General features: G+C 57.2%; 2 protein-coding genes across 3 annotated transcripts in view; one reads left to right on the forward strand and one right to left on the reverse strand.

Annotated features, from left to right (window-relative positions):
• Window positions 1–22,141, reverse strand: part of LOC139232695 (profilin-1-like) — a 762,729-nt gene that overhangs the window by 202,468 nt on the left and 538,120 nt on the right. The window lies entirely within an intron of this gene.
• Window positions 19,906–22,141, forward strand: part of LOC139232684 (stress-associated endoplasmic reticulum protein 2) — a 10,992-nt gene continuing 8,756 nt past the window's right edge. The window contains exon 1 of the mRNA XM_070863150.1: window positions 19,906–20,036. Within this exon, the coding sequence (XP_070719251.1) occupies window positions 19,953–20,036 (84 nt within the window). The 5' untranslated portion in view covers window positions 19,906–19,952. The remainder of the gene's footprint in view (window positions 20,037–22,141) is intronic.

A 22,141-nucleotide genomic window follows, 5' to 3' on the forward strand; every position in this document is an offset into this window, starting at 1 on the left:
AAAAAAACATTGAACATTTGAATCATTTGCTGCCTGTGTGATCCTGCATTGCACACAGAGGCTGCCGTGTGTGTCTGCAAAACAATGGTTTCAATCCCAGAGTAATTCAGCATCAGGAGCTGCCGCAGCAACAATAACAAAAACCTGTATTTATATAGCGCCTTTAACGTAGTGAAACGCCCCAAGGCGCTTCACAGAAGTATTATGTGATAAAAATTTTGACACCGAGCCGGGTAAGGAGAAATTAGCGCAGGTGACCAAAAGCTGGGTCAAAGAGGTCGGTTTTAAGGAGCGTCTTGAAGGAGGAGAGAGAGGCGGAGAGGTTTAGGGAGGGAGTTCCAGAGCTTGGGGCCCAGGCAACAGAAGGCACGGCCACCGATGGTTGAGCGATTATAATTAGGGATGCTCAAGAGGGCAGAATTAGAGGAGCGCAGAGATCTCGGGGTGTTGTGGGGCTGGAGGAGATTACAGAGATAGGGAGGGGGCGAGGGCCATGGAGGGATTTGTAAACAAGGATGAGAATTTTGAAATCAAGGCGTTGCTTAACCGGGAGCCAATGTAGGTCAGTGAGCACAGGGGGTGATGGGTGAGCGGGACTCGGTGCGAGTTAGGACACGGGGCAGCGAGCACAGGGGGTGATGGGTGAGCGGGACTCGGTGCGAGTTAGGACACGGGGCAGCGAGCACAGGGGGTGATGGGTGAGCGGGACTCGGTGCGAGTTAGGACACGGGGCAGCGAGCACAGGGGGAGATGGGTGAACGGGACTCTGTGCGAGTTAGGACACGGGGCAGCGAGCACAGGGGGTGATGGGTGAGCGGGACTCGGTGCGAGTTAGGACACGGGGTCAGCAAGCACAGGGGGTGATGGGTGAGCGGGACTCGGTGCGAGTTAGGACACGGGGTCAGCAAGCACAGGGGGTGATGGGTGAGCGGGACTGGGTGCGAGTTAGGACACGGGGTCAGCGAGCACAGGGGGTGATGGGTGAGCGGGACTCGGTGCGAGTTAGGACACGGGGTCAGCGAGCACAGGGGGTGATGGGTGAGCGGGACTCGGTGCGAGTTAGGACACGGGGTCAGCGAGCACAGGGGGTGATGGGTGAGTGGGACTGGGTGCGAGTTAGGACATGGGACAGCCGCGTTTTGGATCACCTCTAGTTGACGTAGGGTAGAATGTGGGAGGTCAGCCAGGACTGCGTTGGAATAGTCGAGTCTGGAGGTAACAAAGGGGTGGATGAGGGTTTCAGCAGCGGATGAGCTGAGGCAGGGGCGGAGACGGGCGATGTTACGGAGGGGGAAATAGACAGATACTTGCTCGTTTTCAGACTATTTCTGGTTCTTGCCCAGGGTTTGACCAGAATCACCACTGCAGCCAACTCAACAAGTCACCTTTCAGCACAGAACTCTGTTCAAGTCTTATACTGGAGTGCGGCCAGCTCAGGAAAAATTTCTCACGGCCTGGATTGTCACATCGTCAACAAAGGCAACGAGTTTAGTCAGATACCATCTCACTGCCCTGAGGGACCATAAGCTGCGGTTCACCTGACTATTATTGAGATCCATTATTTGAAATTGTTGTCAGCCCTGGCTCAGAGTCAGAAGGTTGTGGGTTCAAGTCCCACTCCAGCGATTTGAGCACAGAATCCAGACTGACCCTCCCAGTGCAATACTGAGGCAGTGCCACATTGTCGGAGGGGCAGTACTGAGGCAGTGCCGCACTGTCGGAGGGGCAGTACTGAGGGAGCCCCACACTGTCAGAGGGGCAGTACTGAGGGAGCCCCGCACTGTCGGAGGGGCAGTACTGAGGGAGTGCCGCACTGCCGGTGGGGCAGTACTGATGGTCTCTGTAGCCAGATGTGTGTAGCCTGGGGGTGTGCGGGGGACTCAGGAGATTTAATACCGCAAATGGGAACTCTGCCAAATCTTTTCTCTGCTCTGGTGAAACAGCAGTAAGCACACACTCTCACACGCAGACACTCATATTGGATTAGAGAGGGGAAATCAACCAGGGTTCCTGCTCCTGATCATTGCCCAGTGACCCCTGGGTTAGAGAGAGGGGAAATCAACCAGGGTTCCTGCTCCTGATCATTGCCCAGTGACCCCTGGGTTAGAGAGAGGGGGAAATCAACCAGGGTTCCTGCTCCTGATCATTGCCCAGTGATCCCTGGGTTAGAGAGAGGGAAAATCAGCCAGGGTTCCTGCTCCTGATCACTGCCCAGTGACCCCTGGGTTAGAGAGAGGGGAAATCAGCCAGGGTTCCTGCTCCTGATCATTGCCCAGTGACCCCTGGGTTAGAGAGAGAGGGAAATCAGCCAGGGTTCCTGCTCCTGATCACTGCCCAGTGACCCCTGGGTTAGAGAGAGGGGAAATCAGCCAGGGTTCCTGCTCCTGATCACTGCCCAGTGACCCCTGGGTTAGAGAGAGAGGGGAAATCAGCCCGGGTTCCTGCTCCTGATCACTGTCCAGTGACCCCCTGGGTTAGAGAGAGAGGGGAAATCAGCCAGGGTTCCTGCTCCTGATCACTGTCCAGTGACCCCTGGGTTAGAGAGAGGGGAAATCAGCCCGGGTTCCTGCTCCTGATCACTGTCCAGTGACCCCCTGGGTTCGAGAGAGAGGGGAAATCAGCCAGGGTTCCTGCTCCTGATCACTGTCCAGTGACCCCTGGGTTAGAAAGAGGGGAAATCAGCCAGAGTTCCTGCTCCTGATCACTGCCCAGTGACCCCTGGGTTAGAGAGAGGAGGGGAAATCAGCCAGGGTTCTAACTCCTGATCACTGTCTAGTGCCCCTTGGGTTAGAGAGAGGGGAAATCAGCCAGGGTTCCTGCTCCTGATCACTGTCTAGTGACCCCTGGGTTAGAGAGAGGGGAAATCAGCCAGGGTTCCTGCTCCTGATCACTGCCCAGTGACCCCTGGGTTAGAGAGAGGGGAAATCAACCAGGGTTCCTGCTCCTGATCATTGCCCAGTGACCCCTGGGTTAGAGAGAGGGGAAATCAACCAGGATTCCTGCTCCTGATCATTGCCCAGTGATCCCTGGGTTAGAGAGAGGGGAAATCAGCCAGGGTTCCTGCTCCTGATCATTGACCAGTGACCCCTGGGTTAGAGAGAGGGGAAATCAGCCAGGGTTCCTGCTCCTGATCACTGCCCAGTGATCCCTGGGTTAGAGAGAGAGGGGAAATCAGCCCGGTTTCCTGCTCCTGATCACTGCCCAGTGACCCCTGGGTTAGAGAGAGGGGAAATTAGCCAGGGTTCCTTATCCTGATCATTGCCCAGTGACCCCTGGGTTAGAGAGAGGGAAATCAGCCAGGGTTCCTGCTCCTGATCACTGCCCAGTGACCCCTGGGTTAGAGAGAGGGAAATCAGCCAGGGTTCCTGCTCCTGATCACTGCCCAGTAACCCCTGGGTTAGAGAGAGGGGAAATCAGCCAGGGTTCCTGCTCCTGATCACTGCCCAGTGACCCCTGGATTAGAGAGAGGGGAAATCAGCCAGGGTTCCTGCTCCTGATCACTGCCCAGTGACCCCTGGGTTAGAGAGATGGGAAATCAACCAGGGTTCCTGCTCCTGATCATTGCCCAGTGACCCCTGGGTTAGAGAGAGGGGAAATCAACCAGGATTCCTGCTCCTGATCATTGCCCAGTGATCCCTGGGTTAAAGAGAGGGGAAATCAGCCAGGGTTCCTGCTCCTGATCATTGCCCAGTGACCCCTGGGTTAGAGAGAGGGGAAATCAGCCAGGGTTCCTGCTCCTGATCACTGCCCAGTGATCCCTGGGTTAGAGAGAGAGGGAAAATCAGCCCGGTTTCCTGCTCCTGATCACTGCCCAGTGACCCCTGGGTTAGAGAGAGGGGAAATTAGCCAGGGTTCCTTATCCTGATCATTGCCCAGTGACCCCTGGGTTAGAGAGAGGGAAATCAGCCAGGGTTCCTGCTCCTGATCACTGCCCAGTGACCCCTGGGTTAGAGAGAGGGAAATCAGCCAGGGTTCCTGCTCCTGATCACTGCCCAGTAACCCCTGGGTTAGAGAGAGGGGAAATCAGCCAGGGTTCCTGCTCCTGATCACTGCCCAGTGACCCCTGGATTAGAGAAAGAGGGGAAATCAGCCAGGGTTCCTGCTCCTGATCACTGCCCAGTGACCCCTGGGTTAGAGAAAGGGAGAAATCAGCCAGGGTTCCTGCTCCTGATCACTGCCCAGTGACCCCTGGGTTAGAGAGAGAGGAAATCAGCCAGGGTTCCTGCTCCTGATCACTGTCCAGTGACCCCCTGGGTTAGAGAGAGGGGAAATCAGCCAAGGTTCCTGCTCCTGATCACTGCTCAGTGACACCTGGGTTAGAGAGAGGGGAAATCAGCCAGGGTTCCTGCTCCTGATCACTGCCCAGTGACCCCTGGGTTAGAGAGAGGGGGAAATCAGCCAGGGTTCCGGCTCCTGATCATTGCCCAGTGACCCCTGGGTTAGAGAGAGGGGAAATCAGCCAGGGTTCCTGCTCTTGTTCGCTGCCCAGTGACCCCTGGGTTAGAGAGAGGAGGGGAAATCAGCCAGGGTTCCTGCTCCTGATCACTGCCCAGTGACCCCTGGGTTAGAGAGAGGGGAAATCAGCCAGGGTTCCTGCTCCTGATCATTGCCCAGTGACCCCTGGGTTAGAGAGAGAGGGAAATCAGCCAGGGTTCCTGCTCCTGTTCGCTGCCCAGTGACCCCTGGGTTAGAGAGAGGAGGGGAAATCAGCCAGGGTTCCTGCTCCTGATCACTGCCCAGTGACCCCTGGGTTAGAGAGAGGGGAAATCAGCCCGGGTTCCTGCTCCTGATCACTGCCCAGTGACCCCTGGGTTAGAGAGAGGGGCAATCAACCAGGGTTCCTGCTCCTGATCATTGCCCAGTGATCCCTGGGTTAGAGAGAGGGAAAATCAGCCAGGGTTCCTGCTCCTGATCACTGCCCAGTGACCCCTGGGTTAGAGAGAGGGGAAATCAGCCAGGGTTCCTGCTCCTGATTATTGCCCAGTGACCCCTGGGTTAGAGAGAGAGGGAAATCAGCCCGGGTTCCTGCTCCTGATCACTGCCCAGTGACCCCTGGGTTAGAGAGAGGGGAAATCAGCCAGGGTTCCTGCTCCTGATCATTGCCCAGTGACCCCTGGGTTAGAGAGAGAGGGAAATCAGCCAGGGTTCCTGCTCCTGATCACTGCTCAGTGACCCCTGGGTTAGAGAGAGGGGAAATCAGCCAGGGTTCCTGCTCCTGATCACTGCCCAGTGACCCCTGGGTTAGAGAGAGAGGGGAAATCAGCCAGGGTTCCTGCTCCTGATCACTGCCCAGTGACCCCTGGGTTAGAGAGAGGAGGGGAAATCAGCCAGGGTTCCTGCTCCTGATCACTGTCTAGTGACCCCTGGGTTAGAGAGAGAGGGAAATCAGCCAGGGTTCCTGCTCCTGTTCGCTGCCCAGTGACCCCTGGGTTAGAGAGAGGAGGGGAAATCAGCCAGGGTTCCTGCTCCTGATCACTGCCCAGTGACCCCTGGGTTAGAGAGAGGGGAAATCAGCCAGGGTTCCTGCTCCTGATCATTGCCCAGTGACCCCTGGGTTAGAGAGAGAGGGAAATCAGCCAGGGTTCCTGCTCCTGTTCGCTGCCCAGTGACCCCTGGGTTAGAGAGAGGAGGGGAAATCAGCCAGGGTTCCTGCTCCTGATCACTGCCCAGTGACCCCTGGGTTAGAGAGAGGGGAAATCAGCCAGGGTTCCTGCTCCTGATCACTGCCCAGTGACCCCTGGGTTAGAGAGAGGGGAAATCAGCCCGGGTTCCTGCTCCTGATCACTGTCCAGTGACCCCCTGGGTTAGAGGGAGTGGGGAAATCAGCCAGGGTTCCTGCTCCTGATCACTGCCCAGTGACCCCTGGGTTAGAGGGAGTGGGGAAATCAGCCAGGGTTCCTGCTCCTGATCACTGTCCAGTGACCCCTGGGTTAGAGAGAGGAGGGGAAATCAGCCAGGGTTCCTGCTCCTGATCACTGCCCAGTGACCCCTGGGTTAGAGGGAGTGGGGAAATCAGCCAGGGTTCCTGCTCCTGATCACTGCCCAGTGACCCCTGGGTTAGAGAGAGGGGAAATCAGCCAGGGTTCCTGCTCCTGATCACTGCCCAGTGACCCCTGGGTTAGAGAGAGGGGAAATCAGCCCGGGTTCCTGCTCCTGATCACTGTCCAGTGACCCCCTGGGTTAGAGGGAGTGGGGAAATCAGCCAGGGTTCCTGCTCCTGATCACTGCCCAGTGACCCCTGGGTTAGAGGGAGTGGGGAAATCAGCCAGGGTTCCTGCTCCTGATCACTGCCCAGTGACCCCTGGGTTAGAGAGAGGAGGGGAAATCAGCCAAGGTTCCTGCTCCTGATCACTGCCTATTGTGCTGATCACCTTGCCCTCACACTTGCACTAGCCCCGGGCCTGGGCAGAGAGGGTGGGGTGTGACCAGGCCGGGTGTGAGTTTGCACGGGCAGCTGTGAGAAGGAGCTGCTGTCTGACCCAACGTACCACCTCCGACAGGCGGGGGAATGTGAAGGGACCAATGCTCAGCCAGTGACCTGCTCCTCAGGGGGATTTGAGGACAGTAGCAGCATTGTCACACCAATTATAGTTTGCTCTCTGCCCCCATCGACCAATACTGCACGCTTAGCAGAATGTGCTTTTAGTTTGTGCGTCTTCTGGTAAATGACTAACTCCTAACTGACTGACCCAGCGAACCCAATCGGTATTTCATGGCCAAATATCAGAATTGCACAGTAATACAATCACGTGTCCCTGAATCGGACCTTAAAAGGGAGTTTATTTTCTGTCTGCAGACCAATATTCCCAGCTGCTACCTCTGGTGATGTGCTTCTATCTCTCTCCCTCTCTCCTGCATGGGTTGGGGCTCCACGACACCAACCCCCCCACCCCCCTCTCCATGTCCCCACCCCCCTGCCCAGGCGTGAGTCTCGACACTCAGTGTCGGCAGGGAATTCCACTGTGGGGTGAGTCACACCCAGGCACCTGCAGTAACGCTGGATTAGTGGTCCGGGGCGGGAGCTCTGGTTCCGACTTTCCCCCCTCTCCTCCGCACATCATTGCCCCACTTACTGCCCCCTCCCCCGCCCCTAGTTCTGGTCCCCGCCACAACTGGAAACACCGTCTCTACGTCTACCCTATCGAACCCCTTTCATCATTTTACAGGCCTTGATCAGATCAGCCATGATCTTATTGAATGGCGGAGCAGGCTTGAGGGGCCGAATGGCCGACTCCTGCTCCTATTTCTTATGTTCTCATTCTTCTAAGCCCCAGAGAGTAGGGGCCCAATCGTCTCAATCTCTCCCGGTGGGACAGCGCTCCCGTCGCGGGCATCGCCCCCCCCAGAGGAAGCAGCCTCACCTGTATCGCTGGATCTCAGCGGCTGGCAGATCTGTCTCTTGGTGTGGAGGGCGGAGTTGGCTCTGGACGTCACGTAGGGGCCGAGGTAGATGCCCGCCCTCCCACCGGGGATGTGGGAGACCTCCGCCAAGCAGTGGGCCAGCAGCTGGAGGCCGGCGGTCCACTTTGGGGCACATGGTCCCACCGTGGACCATTTCCCATACCTCGGGAGCCTCCTATCAACCATGGCAGACATCGCGACAAGATCCAACACCGCCTCCAGTGCGCCAGTGCAGCCTTTGGCCGCCTGAGGAAGAGTGTTTGAAGACCAGGCCCTCAAATCCACCACCAAGCTCATGGTCTACAGGGCTGTAGTGATACCCGCCCTCCTGTATGGCTCAAAGACATGGACCATGTACAGTAGGCACCTCAAGTCGCTGGAGAAATACCACCAACGATGTCTCCGCAAGATCCTGCAAATCCCCCGGGAGGACAGGCGCACCAACATTAGCGTCCTCGACCAGGCCAACGTCCCCAGCATCGAAGCACTGACCACACTCGACCAGCTCCGCTGGGCAGGGCCACATTGTCCGCATGCCCCCAGACACGAGACTCCCAAAGCAAGCGCTCGACTCGGAACTCCTACACGGCAAACGAGCCAAAGGTGGGCAGAGGAAACGTTACAAGGGACACCCTCAAAGCCTCCCTGATAAAGTGCGACATCCCCCACCGACACCTGGGAGTCCCCCGGGCCAAAGACCAGTCGGCCCTAAGTGGAGGAAGTGCATCCGGGAGGGCGCTGAGCACCTCGAGTCTCGTCGCCGAGAGCGCGCAGAAAGCAAGCGCAGGCAGCGGAAGGAGCGTGCGGCAAACCAGTCCCACCCTCCCCTTTCCTTCAACCACTGTCTGTGCCACCTGTGACAAGAGTCTGTGGTTCTCATATTGGACTGTTCAGCCACCTGAGGACTCACTTTTAGAGTGGAAGCAAGTCTCCCTCGGTTCCGAGGGACTGCCTATGATGATGATAATGACTCGGTCTCGCTGTACACCAGCCTCAGCACCGTGGGGTCACGCGACACGCACCGCGACCTCACGTCCCTCAGGATCGATGTCGCAGTCGCTGTGCTCCCAGACTCTCCGGCTGGAAGACGAACAGGGCCAGCCTGGCGTCAACGGACTGCGAGGATCGGGGGAGCAGCCGGCGAGAGGCCCCAAGCCCATCCGCTGTCCGCTCCCCTTCCTCCCATGGAGCATGCCCCTTGCCCGGCCCCCCCCCCCCCCGGGACCCCTCGAAGAGATCCCCTCGCCCAAGGGGTCCCGCTGCCCCTGCCGATGCCTCCCCCCCCCCCCCCATCAGCAGGGCAGCCTCCTCCCCCTCCCTCCCAGGCCCCCCACCAGCAGCTGAAAGCTCTCTTCCACTCCCTGGGCCTGGTGCGGGGAGAGGCCGGCCATATCTCCTCCATGGCCGGGGAGGCAGACCTGGGCCCCCCGAGCCCCCTGGGAGCACGGGACTCTCTGTCAGCCGGTCCGTCTGGGAGAGAGCCACGCTCCCGACGGAGAACAGGTCAGATAATCGCTCAATCAGGCCCACTTTATCCCACTTTTCTCCCATCCCTCCTCCTGTTTGCTCTGTCAGGCCCAAAGGCCTTTCCGTCTCCACAGGCCTGTGGATCAGTGCTGTTAGCAGATTAAGGCCCCGATGGTATTTGTGTTTTTCTTGATCTAATCTCTGCACTCTGAGTTAATCATTCACAAGACCAAACGCCAGCCTTCCCCGATTGACCTTCAGTTCTTGTTCAGGGCTCACTGGCTCGGTTCAAATCATGTCAGGGAATGTCAGAGGCAAATCCCACCAATATCCTTCCTCCCCCCTCCCCTTCTAATTTACTGCCACCTCTCCTGATACATACGGTATCGATGGATCGGAACAGATCAGCCCTGATCTCACTGTATGACGGGACAGGCTCGAGGGGCTGAATGGGCCTCCTCCTGTTCCTGTGTAACAGGCTCGAGGGGCCGAATGGGCCACCTCCTGTTCCTGTGTGACAGGCTCAAGGGGCTGAATGGGCCTCATCCTGTTCCTGTGTAGCAGGCTCGAGGGGCCGAATGGGCCACCTCCTGTTCCTGTGTGACAGGCTCAAGGGGCTGAATGGGCCTCATCCTGTTCCTGTGTAGCAGGCTCGAGGGGCCGAATGGGCCTCCTCCTGTTCCTGTTAACAGGCTCGAGGGGCTGAATGGGCCTCCTCCTGTTCCTGTGTAACAGGCTCGAGGGGCTGAATGGGCCTCCTCCTGTTCCTGTGTAACAGGCTCGAGGGGCTGAATGGGCCTCCTCTTGTTCCTGTGTAACAGGCTCGAGGGGCTGAATGGGCCTCCTCCTGTTCCTGTGTAACAGGCTTGAGGGGCTGAATGGGCCTCCTCCTGTTTCTGTGTAACAGGCTCGAGGGGCTGAATAGGCCTCCTCCTGTTTCTGTGTAACAGGCGCGAGGGGCTGAATGGGCCTCCTCCTGTTCCTGTGTAACAGGCTCGAGGGCCTGAATGGGCCTTCTCCTGTTCCTGTGTAACAGGCTCGAGGGACTGAATCGGCCTCCTCCTGTTCCTGTGTAACAGGCTCAAGGGGCTGAATGGGGCGTTCTCCTCGGTGTCCTGGGGCCAATATTTGTGGGTCATTATCACACCGCTGTGTGTGGGAGCTTGCTGTGCGCAAATTGGCTGCCGCGTTTCCCACAATTCAAAAGTGACCACACTTTTTTTTTAAGTGCTTCATTGGCTGTAAAGCGCTTTGGGACGTCCTGAGGAGGTGAAAGGCGCTAGAGAAACATAAGTTGTTGTTGTCGAGCTGTGTTGAGAAAACTCTGTGAAAAGCAGTGAGTCACAGCGTCTTCGGAAACAAGTCCAGAGCTGCTCTTCTTTTTTTCAAATGGGAACTTGCTGATGAGCAAAATAAAAAGTAAATAACAGGGCAATGGGTTTGCTGCTTTGTATCTCTCTGGGGATTATGTGGGCCTCGGGAGAATGTCTCAGTCAGCTCTCTGACACTGTCGGCACTTGTCTCATTCCACTGACGATTGTCGGTGGCTTCTGTGGTGTCCCTGCACCGTACTACAAACTCACACGAGGCATGTACTGCAGACACAGTCACTACCTGACCTTAACCTTCATTCCCAGGACCAAGCAGTGCTGACCCTGGGTGGGACCTCCCCTTTTATACCTGGAAACCCAGGTGAGGAGTATCTCCCACAAGTTCACCCCCTCTGGTCAGTGTGTGCATTTCCAGGGTATAAGTACCGTGTACAGGAGTTGCATGACGGTTACCATTGCATGATGGTTACATACATGACATCACCTCCCCCCTCACGTCTTTTTGTGTCAAAGGTTAAGTCTGTCAGGTGGTCGACGCTCTCTCGAGGCACGCGTCTCTGTCACCTGAGGTGGTTCCGGCCTGTCCGGGCTGGCCGCAGGGACTGTGCATGCTGGTTAATGTCCTTGTTGCTCGTGCGCTGGCAGTGGTGTGGGTGACATCTCATGCTCTTCTTCCGGTTCCTCCGTGTCGATGCTGAACCTTTTCTTTACTTGGTCCAAGTGTTTGCCGCATATCTGCCAATTGTTTAGTCTGACCCTATTCCCTTCTTTGCCAATTACGGTGCCCGCAAGCCTCTTGGGTCCCAAAGCATGGTTAAGAACAAATACCGGGGTCATCCATTTCTATACACCTCCCCCTTGAGTTTCGATCGTGAAACTCGGTTTGGGACTGGCGTTTGCCCTCGACAATGTCTGCCAGGGCTGGGTGAATGAGGGACAGCCGCGTTTTGAGCGTGCGTTTCATGAGGAGTTCCGCTGACGGGACTCCCGTGAGCGAGTGCGGGCGGGACCTGTAGGCCAGCAGGAGGAGCGATAGGCGGTACTGAAGGGAGGGCCCTTGGATGCGTAGCATGCCCTGTTTTATGACTTGGACCGCACGTTCCGCCTGGCCATTGGAAGCCGGCTTGAACGGCACTGTCCGGACGTGTTTGATACCATTGCCCGACATAAACTCCTGGAATTCATGGCTGGTGAAACACGGGCTATTGTCACTGACCAGGATATCCGGCAAGCTGTGGGTCGCGAAAACCGTATGCAGACTCTCCACGGTGATGGATGTCGTGCACGAGTTTAATATGATGCAATCGATCCACTTCGAGTATGCATCGACAATGATCAGGAACATTTTCCCCATGAACGGACCCGCGTAGTCTACTGAATACATGACCATGGCCTGGTGGGCCAGGGCCACGGGCTGAGTGGGACCTCCCTGGGGGCATTGCCCAGCTGGACACACGTTGTGCACCTGCGAACCCAGTGTTCCAGGTCTGAGTCAATTCCCGGCCACCACACGTGTGACCAGGCAATGGCCTTCATTAGCACGATGCCTGGGTGCTCGCTGTGGAGTTCCCTGATGAACGCTTCCCTTCCTTATAGTAGGCAGTCCCGTCCCATAGCAGGCAGCCGGCTTGGATGGAGAGTTCATCCATCCGTCTCTGAAACGGTCTGACCTCCTCGGGGCACGCCCTGTGTGCGGGCGTCCAGTCCCCAGTCAGGACTCATTTCTTTATCAGGGATAGGAGGGGGTCCCTGTTGGTCCAGAGTTTGATCTGTCGGGCTGTGATGGGGGAGCCCGCAGTGTCAAAAGCCTAAACGGCCATGACCATCTCGGCGCTCTGCTCCGACGCCCCCCTCGGTGGTGGCCAGTGGGAGCCTGCTGAGCGCGTCAGTGCAATTTTCGGTGCCTGGCCGGTGCCGTATGGTGTAGTCATACGCAGCCAGCGTGAGAGCCCATCGCTGTATGCGAGCTGACAGCGTTGACAGCCTTGCTGTCAGACAACGGGGATGCTAACGGCTTGTGGTCCGTCTCTAGCTCGAACTGTCTACCGAAAAGGTACTGGTGCATCTTTTTCACACCGTAAACACACGCGAGTGTTTCCTTCTCGACCATGCCGTATCCACGCTCTGCCTGGGAGAGTGACCTGGAGGCGTAAGCCACTGGTTGGAGTCGGCCGTCATCATTACCCTGCTGCAACACACACCCAACCCCGTAGGATGATGCATCGCATGTTAAAACCAGTTTTTTTACAGGGGTCATACAAAGTCAACAGTTTGTTAGAACACAGCAGGTTCCTCGCCTTATTGAAAGCCCGTTCTTGACAGTCCCCCCAAAGCCATTCACAACCTTTACGCAGGAGCATGTGTAACGGCTCCAACAATGTGCTTAAGTTCGGCAGAAAGTTCCCGAAATAGTTCAAAAGTCCCAGGAATGATCGCAACTCCGACGTGTTGCCGGGCCTGGGCGCCCGGCGGATCGCCTCCGTTTTGGATTCGGTGGGCCGGATCCCGTCTGCGGCAACCCTCCTGCCCAAAAACTCAACCCCTGGGGCCAAAAACACACACTTGGCCTTTTTCAGCCGCAAGCCTACCCGGTCCAGTCGGCGTAGCACCTCCTGCAGGTTGTGGAGGTGTTCCTCGGTCTCTCGACCCGTTATAAGGATGTCGTCTTGGAATACGATTGTTCCGGGAATGGACTTGAGCAGGCTTTCCATGTTCCGCTGAAAGGTTGCTGCCGCAGAACGAATGCCAAACGTTCAACTGTTGTAGATAAATAGCCCCTTGTGTGTTGTGATGGTGGTCAGTAGCTTGGAATCTTCCCCCAGTTCCTGAGTCATGTAGGCCGAAGTGAGGTCCAGCTTCGTGAACAGCTTGCCACCTACCAGCGTGGCAAAGAGGTCCTCCGCTCTCGGGAGCGGGTATTGGTCTTGTAGTGACACTCGGTTGATGGTGGCTTTGTAGTCGCCACAAATCCTGACCGAGCCATCCGCTTTAAGGACAGGAGCGATGGGACTTGCCCAGTCGCTGAATTCAACGGCCGAAATTATGCCCTCTCTGAGCAGCCTGTCCAACTCACTTTCAATTTTCTCACGCATCACATACGGCACCGCTCTGGCTTTGTGGTGCACTGGTCTGGTGTCCGGAGTGATGCGTATCACTACTTTAGTGCCGTTGAACGTTCCGACACCGGGTTGAAACAGTGACCCGAGTTTTTGTAGGACCTGTGAGCATGAACTTGGCTCCACCGATGAAATGGCGTGCACATCCCCCCCATTTCCAATTCATCTCGGCTAGCCAACTCCTCCCCAAGAGCACAGGGCCATTCCCCGGGACGATCCAGAGTGACAGCCGGTTCTGTGATCCATTGTGTGTTACCACCAAGTTTGCACTGCCCAGCACTGGTATGATCTCTTTGGCGTACATCCTTAGTTGCGTGTCAATGCGTTCCAGTTTGGGCCTGCTAGCTCTGTGTAGCCATAGTCTCTCAAATTGTTGGGTGCTCATAAGTGACTGGCTAGCTCCTGTATCCAGCTCAATGCGCCATTCAATAAAACTTTCATCATGATGGGTGGTGTTTTAGTGTATGAGCTGTGGACCTCAGCCACGTGAACCCGCTGAACTTCAGCATCCATGACTTTTCCCCAGGCATCATCCTGCATTGCAAACCCCTCGTCTGGTCCCTCTGTCTCGCAGGTTAGTCTCGCTACAGCCTGTTTGCACATCCTGGCCAAGTGTCCACTGACGTTACAAATCCTACAGGTATATTGCTGGAACCTGCAGCTTTTCACAGCATGTCTACCCCCGCATCTCCAGCATGAGCTGAGATTGTTGTTAACAAAAGGACTATTACCAGGCATTCCTCTGATTGCCCATTTGGTTGTTTCTGAGCACTCTGATGGTGGGTGTTAATGGTCCCATCGCGGGACGCATTGTTCCTCATGATGGCGAGAATTGCCGATCCCCTTTCCATTATCCCTGTTGTGGGCCCACCCTAGAGTCTGTTGCTGCCTGGGCGGTTTCGAAATGCCCTTGCCTGCCTGCGGGGTCCCTAGCCGTGTTCACCATGTTAACTCCCTGGTCCATCGCCACGTTGGGACCAGGGCTGCGTGCGTAAATTAGCTTGGTCTCCTCTTCCCCTGCCATGAAGGTCTGAGCTATCAATGCCGCCCCTTCTAAAGTCAAGTCCTTGGCCTCTATGAGCTTCCTGAAAATCCCGGCATGATTAATGCCCTCAATGAAAAAGTCCCTTAACATCTCCCCCCTGCAGGCGTCTGTGAACTTAGAGACTGGCCAAGCACCGCAGGTCCGCAACGAAGTCCGAGATGTATTGTCCCTCCCGATGCCGGTGTGTGTAGAACCGGTGCTGGGCCATGTGTACGCTACTCACCGACTTGAGATGCTCACTGATCAGCTGGCTGAGCTCTTCAAAGGACTTATCCGCTGGCTTTCGGGGTGCGAGCAGGTCTTTCATCAGCACATTTGTCTGTGGTCCGCAGCTGGTCATTAGATGCGCCCTCCGCTTGTCAGCCGCTGTCGCTCCCAGCCAGTCCTTCGCGACAAAGCTCTGCTGGAGTCTTTCCACGAAGTCGTCTCAGTCCTCACCCACACAGTAACGTTCCCATGTGCTACCGATGGCCATCCTAGTGGTTCGGTGATTCCCGTTTCTCGTCGCCAAATGTGGTGTCCCTGCACCGTACTACAAACTCACACGAGGCATGTACTGCAGACACAGTCATTACCAAGGACCAAGGAGTGCTGACCCTGGGTGGGACCTCCCCTTTTATACCTGGAAACCCAGGTGAGGAGTGTCTCCCACAAGTTCACCCCCTGTGCTCAGGGTGTGCATTTCCAGGGTATAAGTACAGTGTACAGGAGTTGCATGAAGGTTACAGTTACATGAAGATTACCCTTGCATGATGGTTACATACATGACAGCTTCCGTCCAGGAGACTCGCGATTCAGTCACAATGGAGACAACCTGCTGTGTTCGGGGGGGTGTGGGGGGTGCGGGGTTCCCTCTCCCGACCTCTGCCCTCGGCCAGCTTCCTGTTCTTCCAGTCAATGGCCACTTCCATCTGATTCAAATTCCCTCTTGCTCCTCCAATGCTTCCTATAACAGTATCCTCTCCATAACTAAGCCCGCCTATATCCCCCTCCCTCACATAAGAACATAAGAAATAGGAGCAGGAGTCGGCCATTCGGCCCCTCGAGCCTGCTCCGCCATTCAATACCATCATGGCTGATCCAATCACGGACTCAGCTCCACTTCCCTGCCCGCCCCCTTATTCTCATATCAGCTAAGAAACTGTCTGTTTCTGTCTTAAATGTGTTCAATGTCCCGGCTTCCACAGCTCTCTGAGGCAGTGAATTCCACAGATTTACAACCCTCTGAGAGAAGAAATTCCTCCTCATCTCTGTTTTAAATGGGCGGCCCCTTATTCTAAGACCATGCCCCCTAGTTCTAGTCTCCCCCATCAGTGGAAACATCCTCTCTGCATCCACCTTGTCAAGCTCCCTCATAATCTTATACGTTTCGATAAGATCACCTCTCATTCTTCTGAATTCCAATGAGTAGAGGCCCAATCTACTCAACCTTTCCTCATAAGGCAACCCCCTCTCATCCCCGGAATCAACCGAGTGAACCTTCTCTGAACTGCCTCCAAAGCAAGTATATCCTTTCGTAAATATGGAAACCAAAACTGCACGCAGTACTCCAGGTGTGGCCTCACCAATACCCTGTATAACTGTAGCAAGACTTCCCTGCTTTTATACTCCATCCCCTTTGCAATAAAGGCCAAGATACCATTGGCCTTCCTGATCACTTGCTGTACCTGCATACTAACCTTTTGTGTTTCATGCACAAGTACCCCCAGGTTCCGCTGTACTGCAGCACTTTGCAATCTTTCTCCATTTAAATAACAACTTGCTCTTTGACTTTTTTTCTGCCAAAGTGCATGACCTTACACTTTCCAACATTATACTCCATCTGCTAAATTTTTGCCCACTCACTTAGCCTGTCTATGTTCTTTTGCAGATTTGTTGTGTCCTCCTCACACATTGCTTTTTCTCCCATCTTTGTATCGTCAGCAAATTTGGCTACATTACACTCGGTCCTTTCTTCCGTCGTTAATATAGATTGTAAATAGTTGGGGTCCCAGCACTGATCCCTGCGGTACCCCACTCGTTACTGATTGCCAACCCGAGAATGAACCATTTATCCCGACTCTCTGTTTTCTGTTCGTTAGCCCATCTCCGCCCCTGCCTCAGCTCATCCGCTGCTGGAGCCCTCATCCACGCTTTTGTTACCCCTACACTTGACTATTCCAACGCGCTCCTGGCCGGCCTCCTTCATTCTACCCGACGTAAACTAGAGGTGATCCAAAACTTGGCTGCCCCGTGTCCTAACTCGCACCGAGTCCTGCTCACCCATCACCCCCTGTGCTCACTGACCCCGTGTCCTAACTCGCACCGAGTCCCGCTCACCCATCACCCCCTGTGCTCGCTGCCCCGTGTCCTAACTCGCACCGAGTTCCGCTCACCCATCACCCCTTGTGCTCGCTGCCCCGTGTCCTAACTCGCACCGAGTCCCGCTCACCCATCACCCCCTGTGCTCGCTGCACCGTGTCCTAACTCGCACCGAGTCCCGCTCACCCATCACCCCCTGTGCTCACTGCACCGTGTCCTAACTCGCACCCAGTCCCGCTCACCCATCACCCCCTGTGCTCGCTGCACCGTGTCCTAACTCGCACCGAGTCCCGCTCACCCATTACCCCCTGTGCTCGCTGCACCGTGTCCTAACTCGCACCCAGTCCTGCTCACCCATTACCCCTGTGCTCGCTGCACCGTGTCCTAACTCGCACCGAGTCCCGCTCACCCATCACCCCCTGTGCTCGCTGCACCGTGTCCTAACTCGCACCCAGTCCCGCTCACCCATCACCCCCTGTGCTCGCTGCACCGTGTCCTAACTCGCACCCAGTCCCGCTCACCCATCACCCCCTGTGCTTGCTGCCCCGTGTCCTAACTCGCACCGAGTCCCGTTCACCCATCACCCCCTGTGCTCGCTGACCTACATTGGCTCCCGGTTAAGCAACGCCTCGATTTCAAAATTCTCATCCTTGTTTACAAATCCCTCCATGGCCCTCGCCCCTCCCTATCTCTGTAATCTCCTCCAGCCCCACAACCCCCCGAGATCTCTGCGCTCCTCTATTTCTGCCCTCCTGAGCATCCATGATTATAAATCGCTCCACCATCGGTGGCCGTGCCTTCTGTTGCCTGGGCCCCAAGCTCTGGAACTCCCTCCCTTAACCTCTCCACCTCTTTCCCCCTTCAAGACGCTCTTTAAAACCGACCTCTTTGACCAAGCCTGCGCTAATTTCTCCTTATGTGGCTCAGTGTCAAATTTATCTGCTTCGTTTTATAATGCTCCTATGAAGCGCCTTGGGACATTTCACTACGTTAAAGGCGCTATATAAAAACAATTTGTTGTTGAAGGTGCTGACTCACTGGGGTACAGGTCCCCTCCTATTCTGAGCTGAGTCCATGATCAGATCAGCCATGATTTCATTGAATGACGGGGCAGGCTCGAGGGGCCGAATGGCCGACTCCTGCTCCTAATTCTTACCTTCATATGAAAGGCGCTACATAAATGCAGGTTCCCAAGCGGAGCCTCGCTGAGTCCAAGCTACTCCAATCATCATCATCATCGGCAGTCCCTCGGAATCGAGGAAGACTTGCTTCCACTCTAAAAGTGAGTTCTCAGGTGGCTGAACAGTCCAATACGAGAGCCACAGTCCCTGTCACAGGTGGGACAGACAGTGGTTGAGGGAAGGGGAGGGTGGGACTGCTTTGCCGCACGCTCCTCCTGCTGCCTGCGCTTGGTTTCTGCATGCTCTCGGCGACGAGACTCGAGGTGCTCAGCGCCCTCCCGGATGCTCTTCCTCCACTTAGGGCGGGACTGGTCTTTGGCCCGGGGACTCCCAGGTGCCGGTGGGGGATGTCGCTCTTTTATCAGGGAGGGCTTTGAGGGTGGTCCCTTGAAACGTTTCCTCTGCCCGCCTGGGGCTCGCTTGCCGTGAAGGAGCTCCGAGGCGAGCGGCGCTTGCTTTGGGGAGTCTCGTGTCTGGGGGGCATGCGGACGGTGTGGCCCCGCCCAGCGGAGCTGGTCGAGTGTGTGGTCAGTGCTCCGATGCTGGGGATGTCGGCCCTGGTGGAGGACGCTAACGTTGGTGCGTCTGTCCTCCCGGGGGGGGGGGGGATTTGCAGGATCTTGCGGAGACATCGTCAGCGGTACTTCCCCAGCGCCTTGAGCTGCCGTAATACAGACGACGGTGGACGGATGGCGGTGGACGTCTGCGGGCCGTTAACCTTTTACAGACGGAGCGTCGCCACGGCAGCCTGAATCAGTTGGGCGCCCGCGGGCACGCGGGGAGAGGGATTTTGCGAGGACGGAGCAAAAAAAAACCCCTCATGTGCTGCATCGAGTGTTGGGGGCGTGTGCCCTGATGACTGTGGCGCATTGATTCCGGGATTGGATGAGTCGAAGACTCATGAGGCGTTGGTTAAACCCCGCCGCGGGAGCCTTTTGAGGCGGCCGACCAGTTTGTTCCCGAAGCGGGCATAACCTCCACCTTGTTCCTTGAGCTGGCCTCCCCCTGCCCGAAGGGTCCTGCTCAGGGCGGCGGTGTCGCCGTCGAAGCGTCAAAGTCCCCGGGCAACGATGGCGGCGTTCCGGCCTGTCGCGCTTGGAGTTGTCCACGAGGGCCGGGCCCGGACACGCTGACCACCGGCCGACCCCGTTAAACGGGCCGGCCTTCGGGCCCGGTACTGACGGACAGCTGAATCGGCCAATGGTACGTCAGCGAGGAGGCGGGGTTTGTTTCTGATTGACAGGGACATTGAGGTGGTGGATCAAGGGGGCGGGGAGGTTGCTGATGGACAGCTCTTGTTGCTCCAATGCAAACGTGCGCCGTCACAGTGGTGGAGTGGGGGGGGGGGGGGGGCGGAGTTCGCTTTGATGGGCAGAAAGCTGGGCCAATGGCAGGGTTCCGCGTCGCGGAGGCGGAATTTGTGAGCTTGTCCAATGGGCGGCGCGCTGTGAGCGGGCGGGACACGTACATCCGATTGTCAGACAGATTGTCGAATGGGAGAGCGCGGCTTCAGGGGACGGGCCGTAGGGTACATGTGACGGACAGGTGTATTGCCCAATGGGAGCCCGCGGCGCCCGGGGGCGGGGAGTATTTGACGGACAGGGTATTTGCCCTATGGGAGCACGCGATGCCGGGGGGGGGGGGGGGCGGGGACTGCTACATTTGACGGACAGAAGGATTGCTTAATGGGAGCGCGCGGTGCCCAGGGGGGCGGGGAGTGGAGATCTGATGGACAGGGACCTTGTCCAATGGGAGCGCGCGGTGCCCAGGGGGGCGGGGAGTGGATATCTGATGGACAGGGACCTTATCCAATGGGAGCGCGCGGTGCCCAGGGGGGCGGGGAGTGGAGATCTGATGGACGGGGACCTTGTCCAATGGGAGCGCGCGGTGCCCAGGGGGGCGGGGAGTGGAGACTTAATGGACGGGGACCTTGTCCAATGGGAGCGCGCGGTGCCCAGGGGGCGGGGTGTGGAGATGTGATGGACGGGGACCTTGTCCAATGGGAGCGCGCGGTGCCGGGGGGGGCGGGATGTTGCCCGGGGGGAGGTTCCGGTTCCGGCAGTCAGTCAGTTCAGTCAGTCGGGCTGAGGAGAGCCAGCGAGCGGCCGCCATGGTGGCCAAACAGCGGATCCGGATGGCGAACGAGAAGCACAGCAAGAACATCACCCAGCGGGGCAACGTGGCGCGGAGCACGGTGAGTGGGCGGCGGCCGAGCCCGAGCCCGAGCCCGGTGGGGTGCGGGGAGCCGCTCCTTCTCCCTCTTCCCCCCCCTCACCCTGGGTACGTGGCCGACCCCCCCCCCCCCCCCCTCTCGCGGGCCACCCGACGTGGCACGTCATGACGCAGCGCGCGCGGACTGGCGGCTGAGTGTGAGGGCAGGCGCGCCCCTCGCCCATTGGTCCGAGCACCCGTCAGTCACGGCGCCAGCCAATGGCGCGGCTCCAGGGGAGGAGGGAGGGAGGGGGGCGGGGTTTTGATCACAGTGCCACCTCAGCATGGACCCGGGAACTGTTAATACCGTGACCCCGCTCACTCACACTGTGTGACCCCCCCCCCCCGGGGCTTTGACCCCGCTCACTCACACTGTGTGACCCCCCCCCCGGGGCTTTGACCCCGCTCACTCACAATGTGTGACCCCCCCCCCCGGGGCTTTGACCCCGCTCACTCACAATGTGTGACCCCCCCGGGGCTTTGACCCCGCTCACTCACACTGTGTGACCCGGGACTGTCTGTAACCCTGGGCATTGCAACACACACACCATCACAGGCAGTCCCTCGGAATCGAGGAAGACTTGCTTCCACTCCTAAAGTGAGTTCTCAGGTGGCTGAACAGTCCAATACGAGAGCCACAGTCCCTGTCACAGGTGGGACAGACAGTGGTTGAGGGTAAGGGAGGGTGGGACTGGTTTGCCGCACGCTCCTTCCGCTGCCTGCGCTTGGTTTCTGCACGCTCTCGGCGACGAGACTCGAGGTGCTCAGCGCCCTCCCGGATGCACTTCCTCCACTTGGGGCCGACCGGTCTTTGGCCCAGGGGACTCCCCAGGTGTCGGTGGGGATGTCGCACTTTTTTCAGGGAGGGCTTTGAGGCTGGTCCCTTGTAACGTTTCCTCTGCCCGCCTTTGGCTCGCTTGCCGTGTCTGAGCTCCCAGTAGAGCGCTCGCTTTGGGGAGTCTCGTGTCTGGGGCAGGCGGACAGTGTGGCCCTGCCCAGCGGAGCTGGGCCGAGCGTGCGGTCAGTGCTTCGACGCTGGCCTGGGCGAGGACGCTGATGGATTTGCAGCATCCTGCGGAGGCAGCGTTGGCGGTACTCCCCCCCCCCCCCCCCCCCCCCCCCAAGTGTTTTGGGATTGCCTGCTGTACGAAGTCCGTGTCTCCGAGCCATACAGGAGGGCGGGTATCACGCCTGCTCTGTAGACCATGAGCTTGGTGCCGGGTTTGAGGTCCTGGTCTTCAAACGCACTTCCTCAGGCGACAGCAGGCTGCGCTGGCGCACTGAAGGTGGTGTTGGACCTCATCATCGATGTCTGCCCTTGTTCAAAGTGGACAGTGGACCTGATCTTCACCTGCGCATCACAACCTGGCTCACACTCAGCCCGGGGTACTGAAAGTTAACACGCGGGTACAGCAAGCAATTAAGAAAGCAAATGGTACGTTGACCTTTATTACAGGAGGATTTGAGTATAAGAGTAAAGACGTCTTACTGCAATTATATAGGGCCCTGGTGAGACCACACCTGGAGTATTGTGCACAGTTTTGGTCTCCTTACTGAAGGAAGGATATACTTGCCATAGAGGGAGTGCAACGAAGGTTCACCAGATTGATTCCTGGGATGGGGGGATTGTCCTACGAGGAGAGATTGAGCAGACTGGGCCTGTATTCTCTAGAGTTTAGAAGAATGAGAGGTGATCTGATTGAAACGTACAAAATTCTTACAGGGGTTGACAGGGTAGATGCAGGGAGGATGTTTCCCCCGGGCTGGGGAGTCTAGAACCAGGGGTCACAGTCTCAGGATAAGGGGTCGGCCATTTAGGACTGAGATGAGGAGGAATTTCTTCACTCAGAGGGTGGTGAATCTCTGGAATTCTCTGCCCCAGAGGGCTGTGGAGGCTCAGTCTGTGAGTATATTCAAGACCATCGATGGATTTTTGGATTCTCGGGGAAATCGAGGGATATGGGGATCGGGCGGGAAAGTGGAGTTGAGGTGGATGATCAGCCATGATCTTATTGAATGGCGGAGCGGGCTCGAGGGGCCGAATGGCCGACTCCTGCTCCTGATTCTTAGCTTCTTATCACAGCCCAG

This window comes from Pristiophorus japonicus, chromosome 20 (genome assembly GCF_044704955.1).
Source record: "Pristiophorus japonicus isolate sPriJap1 chromosome 20, sPriJap1.hap1, whole genome shotgun sequence".
Lineage (NCBI taxonomy): Eukaryota > Metazoa > Chordata > Chondrichthyes > Pristiophoridae > Pristiophorus > Pristiophorus japonicus.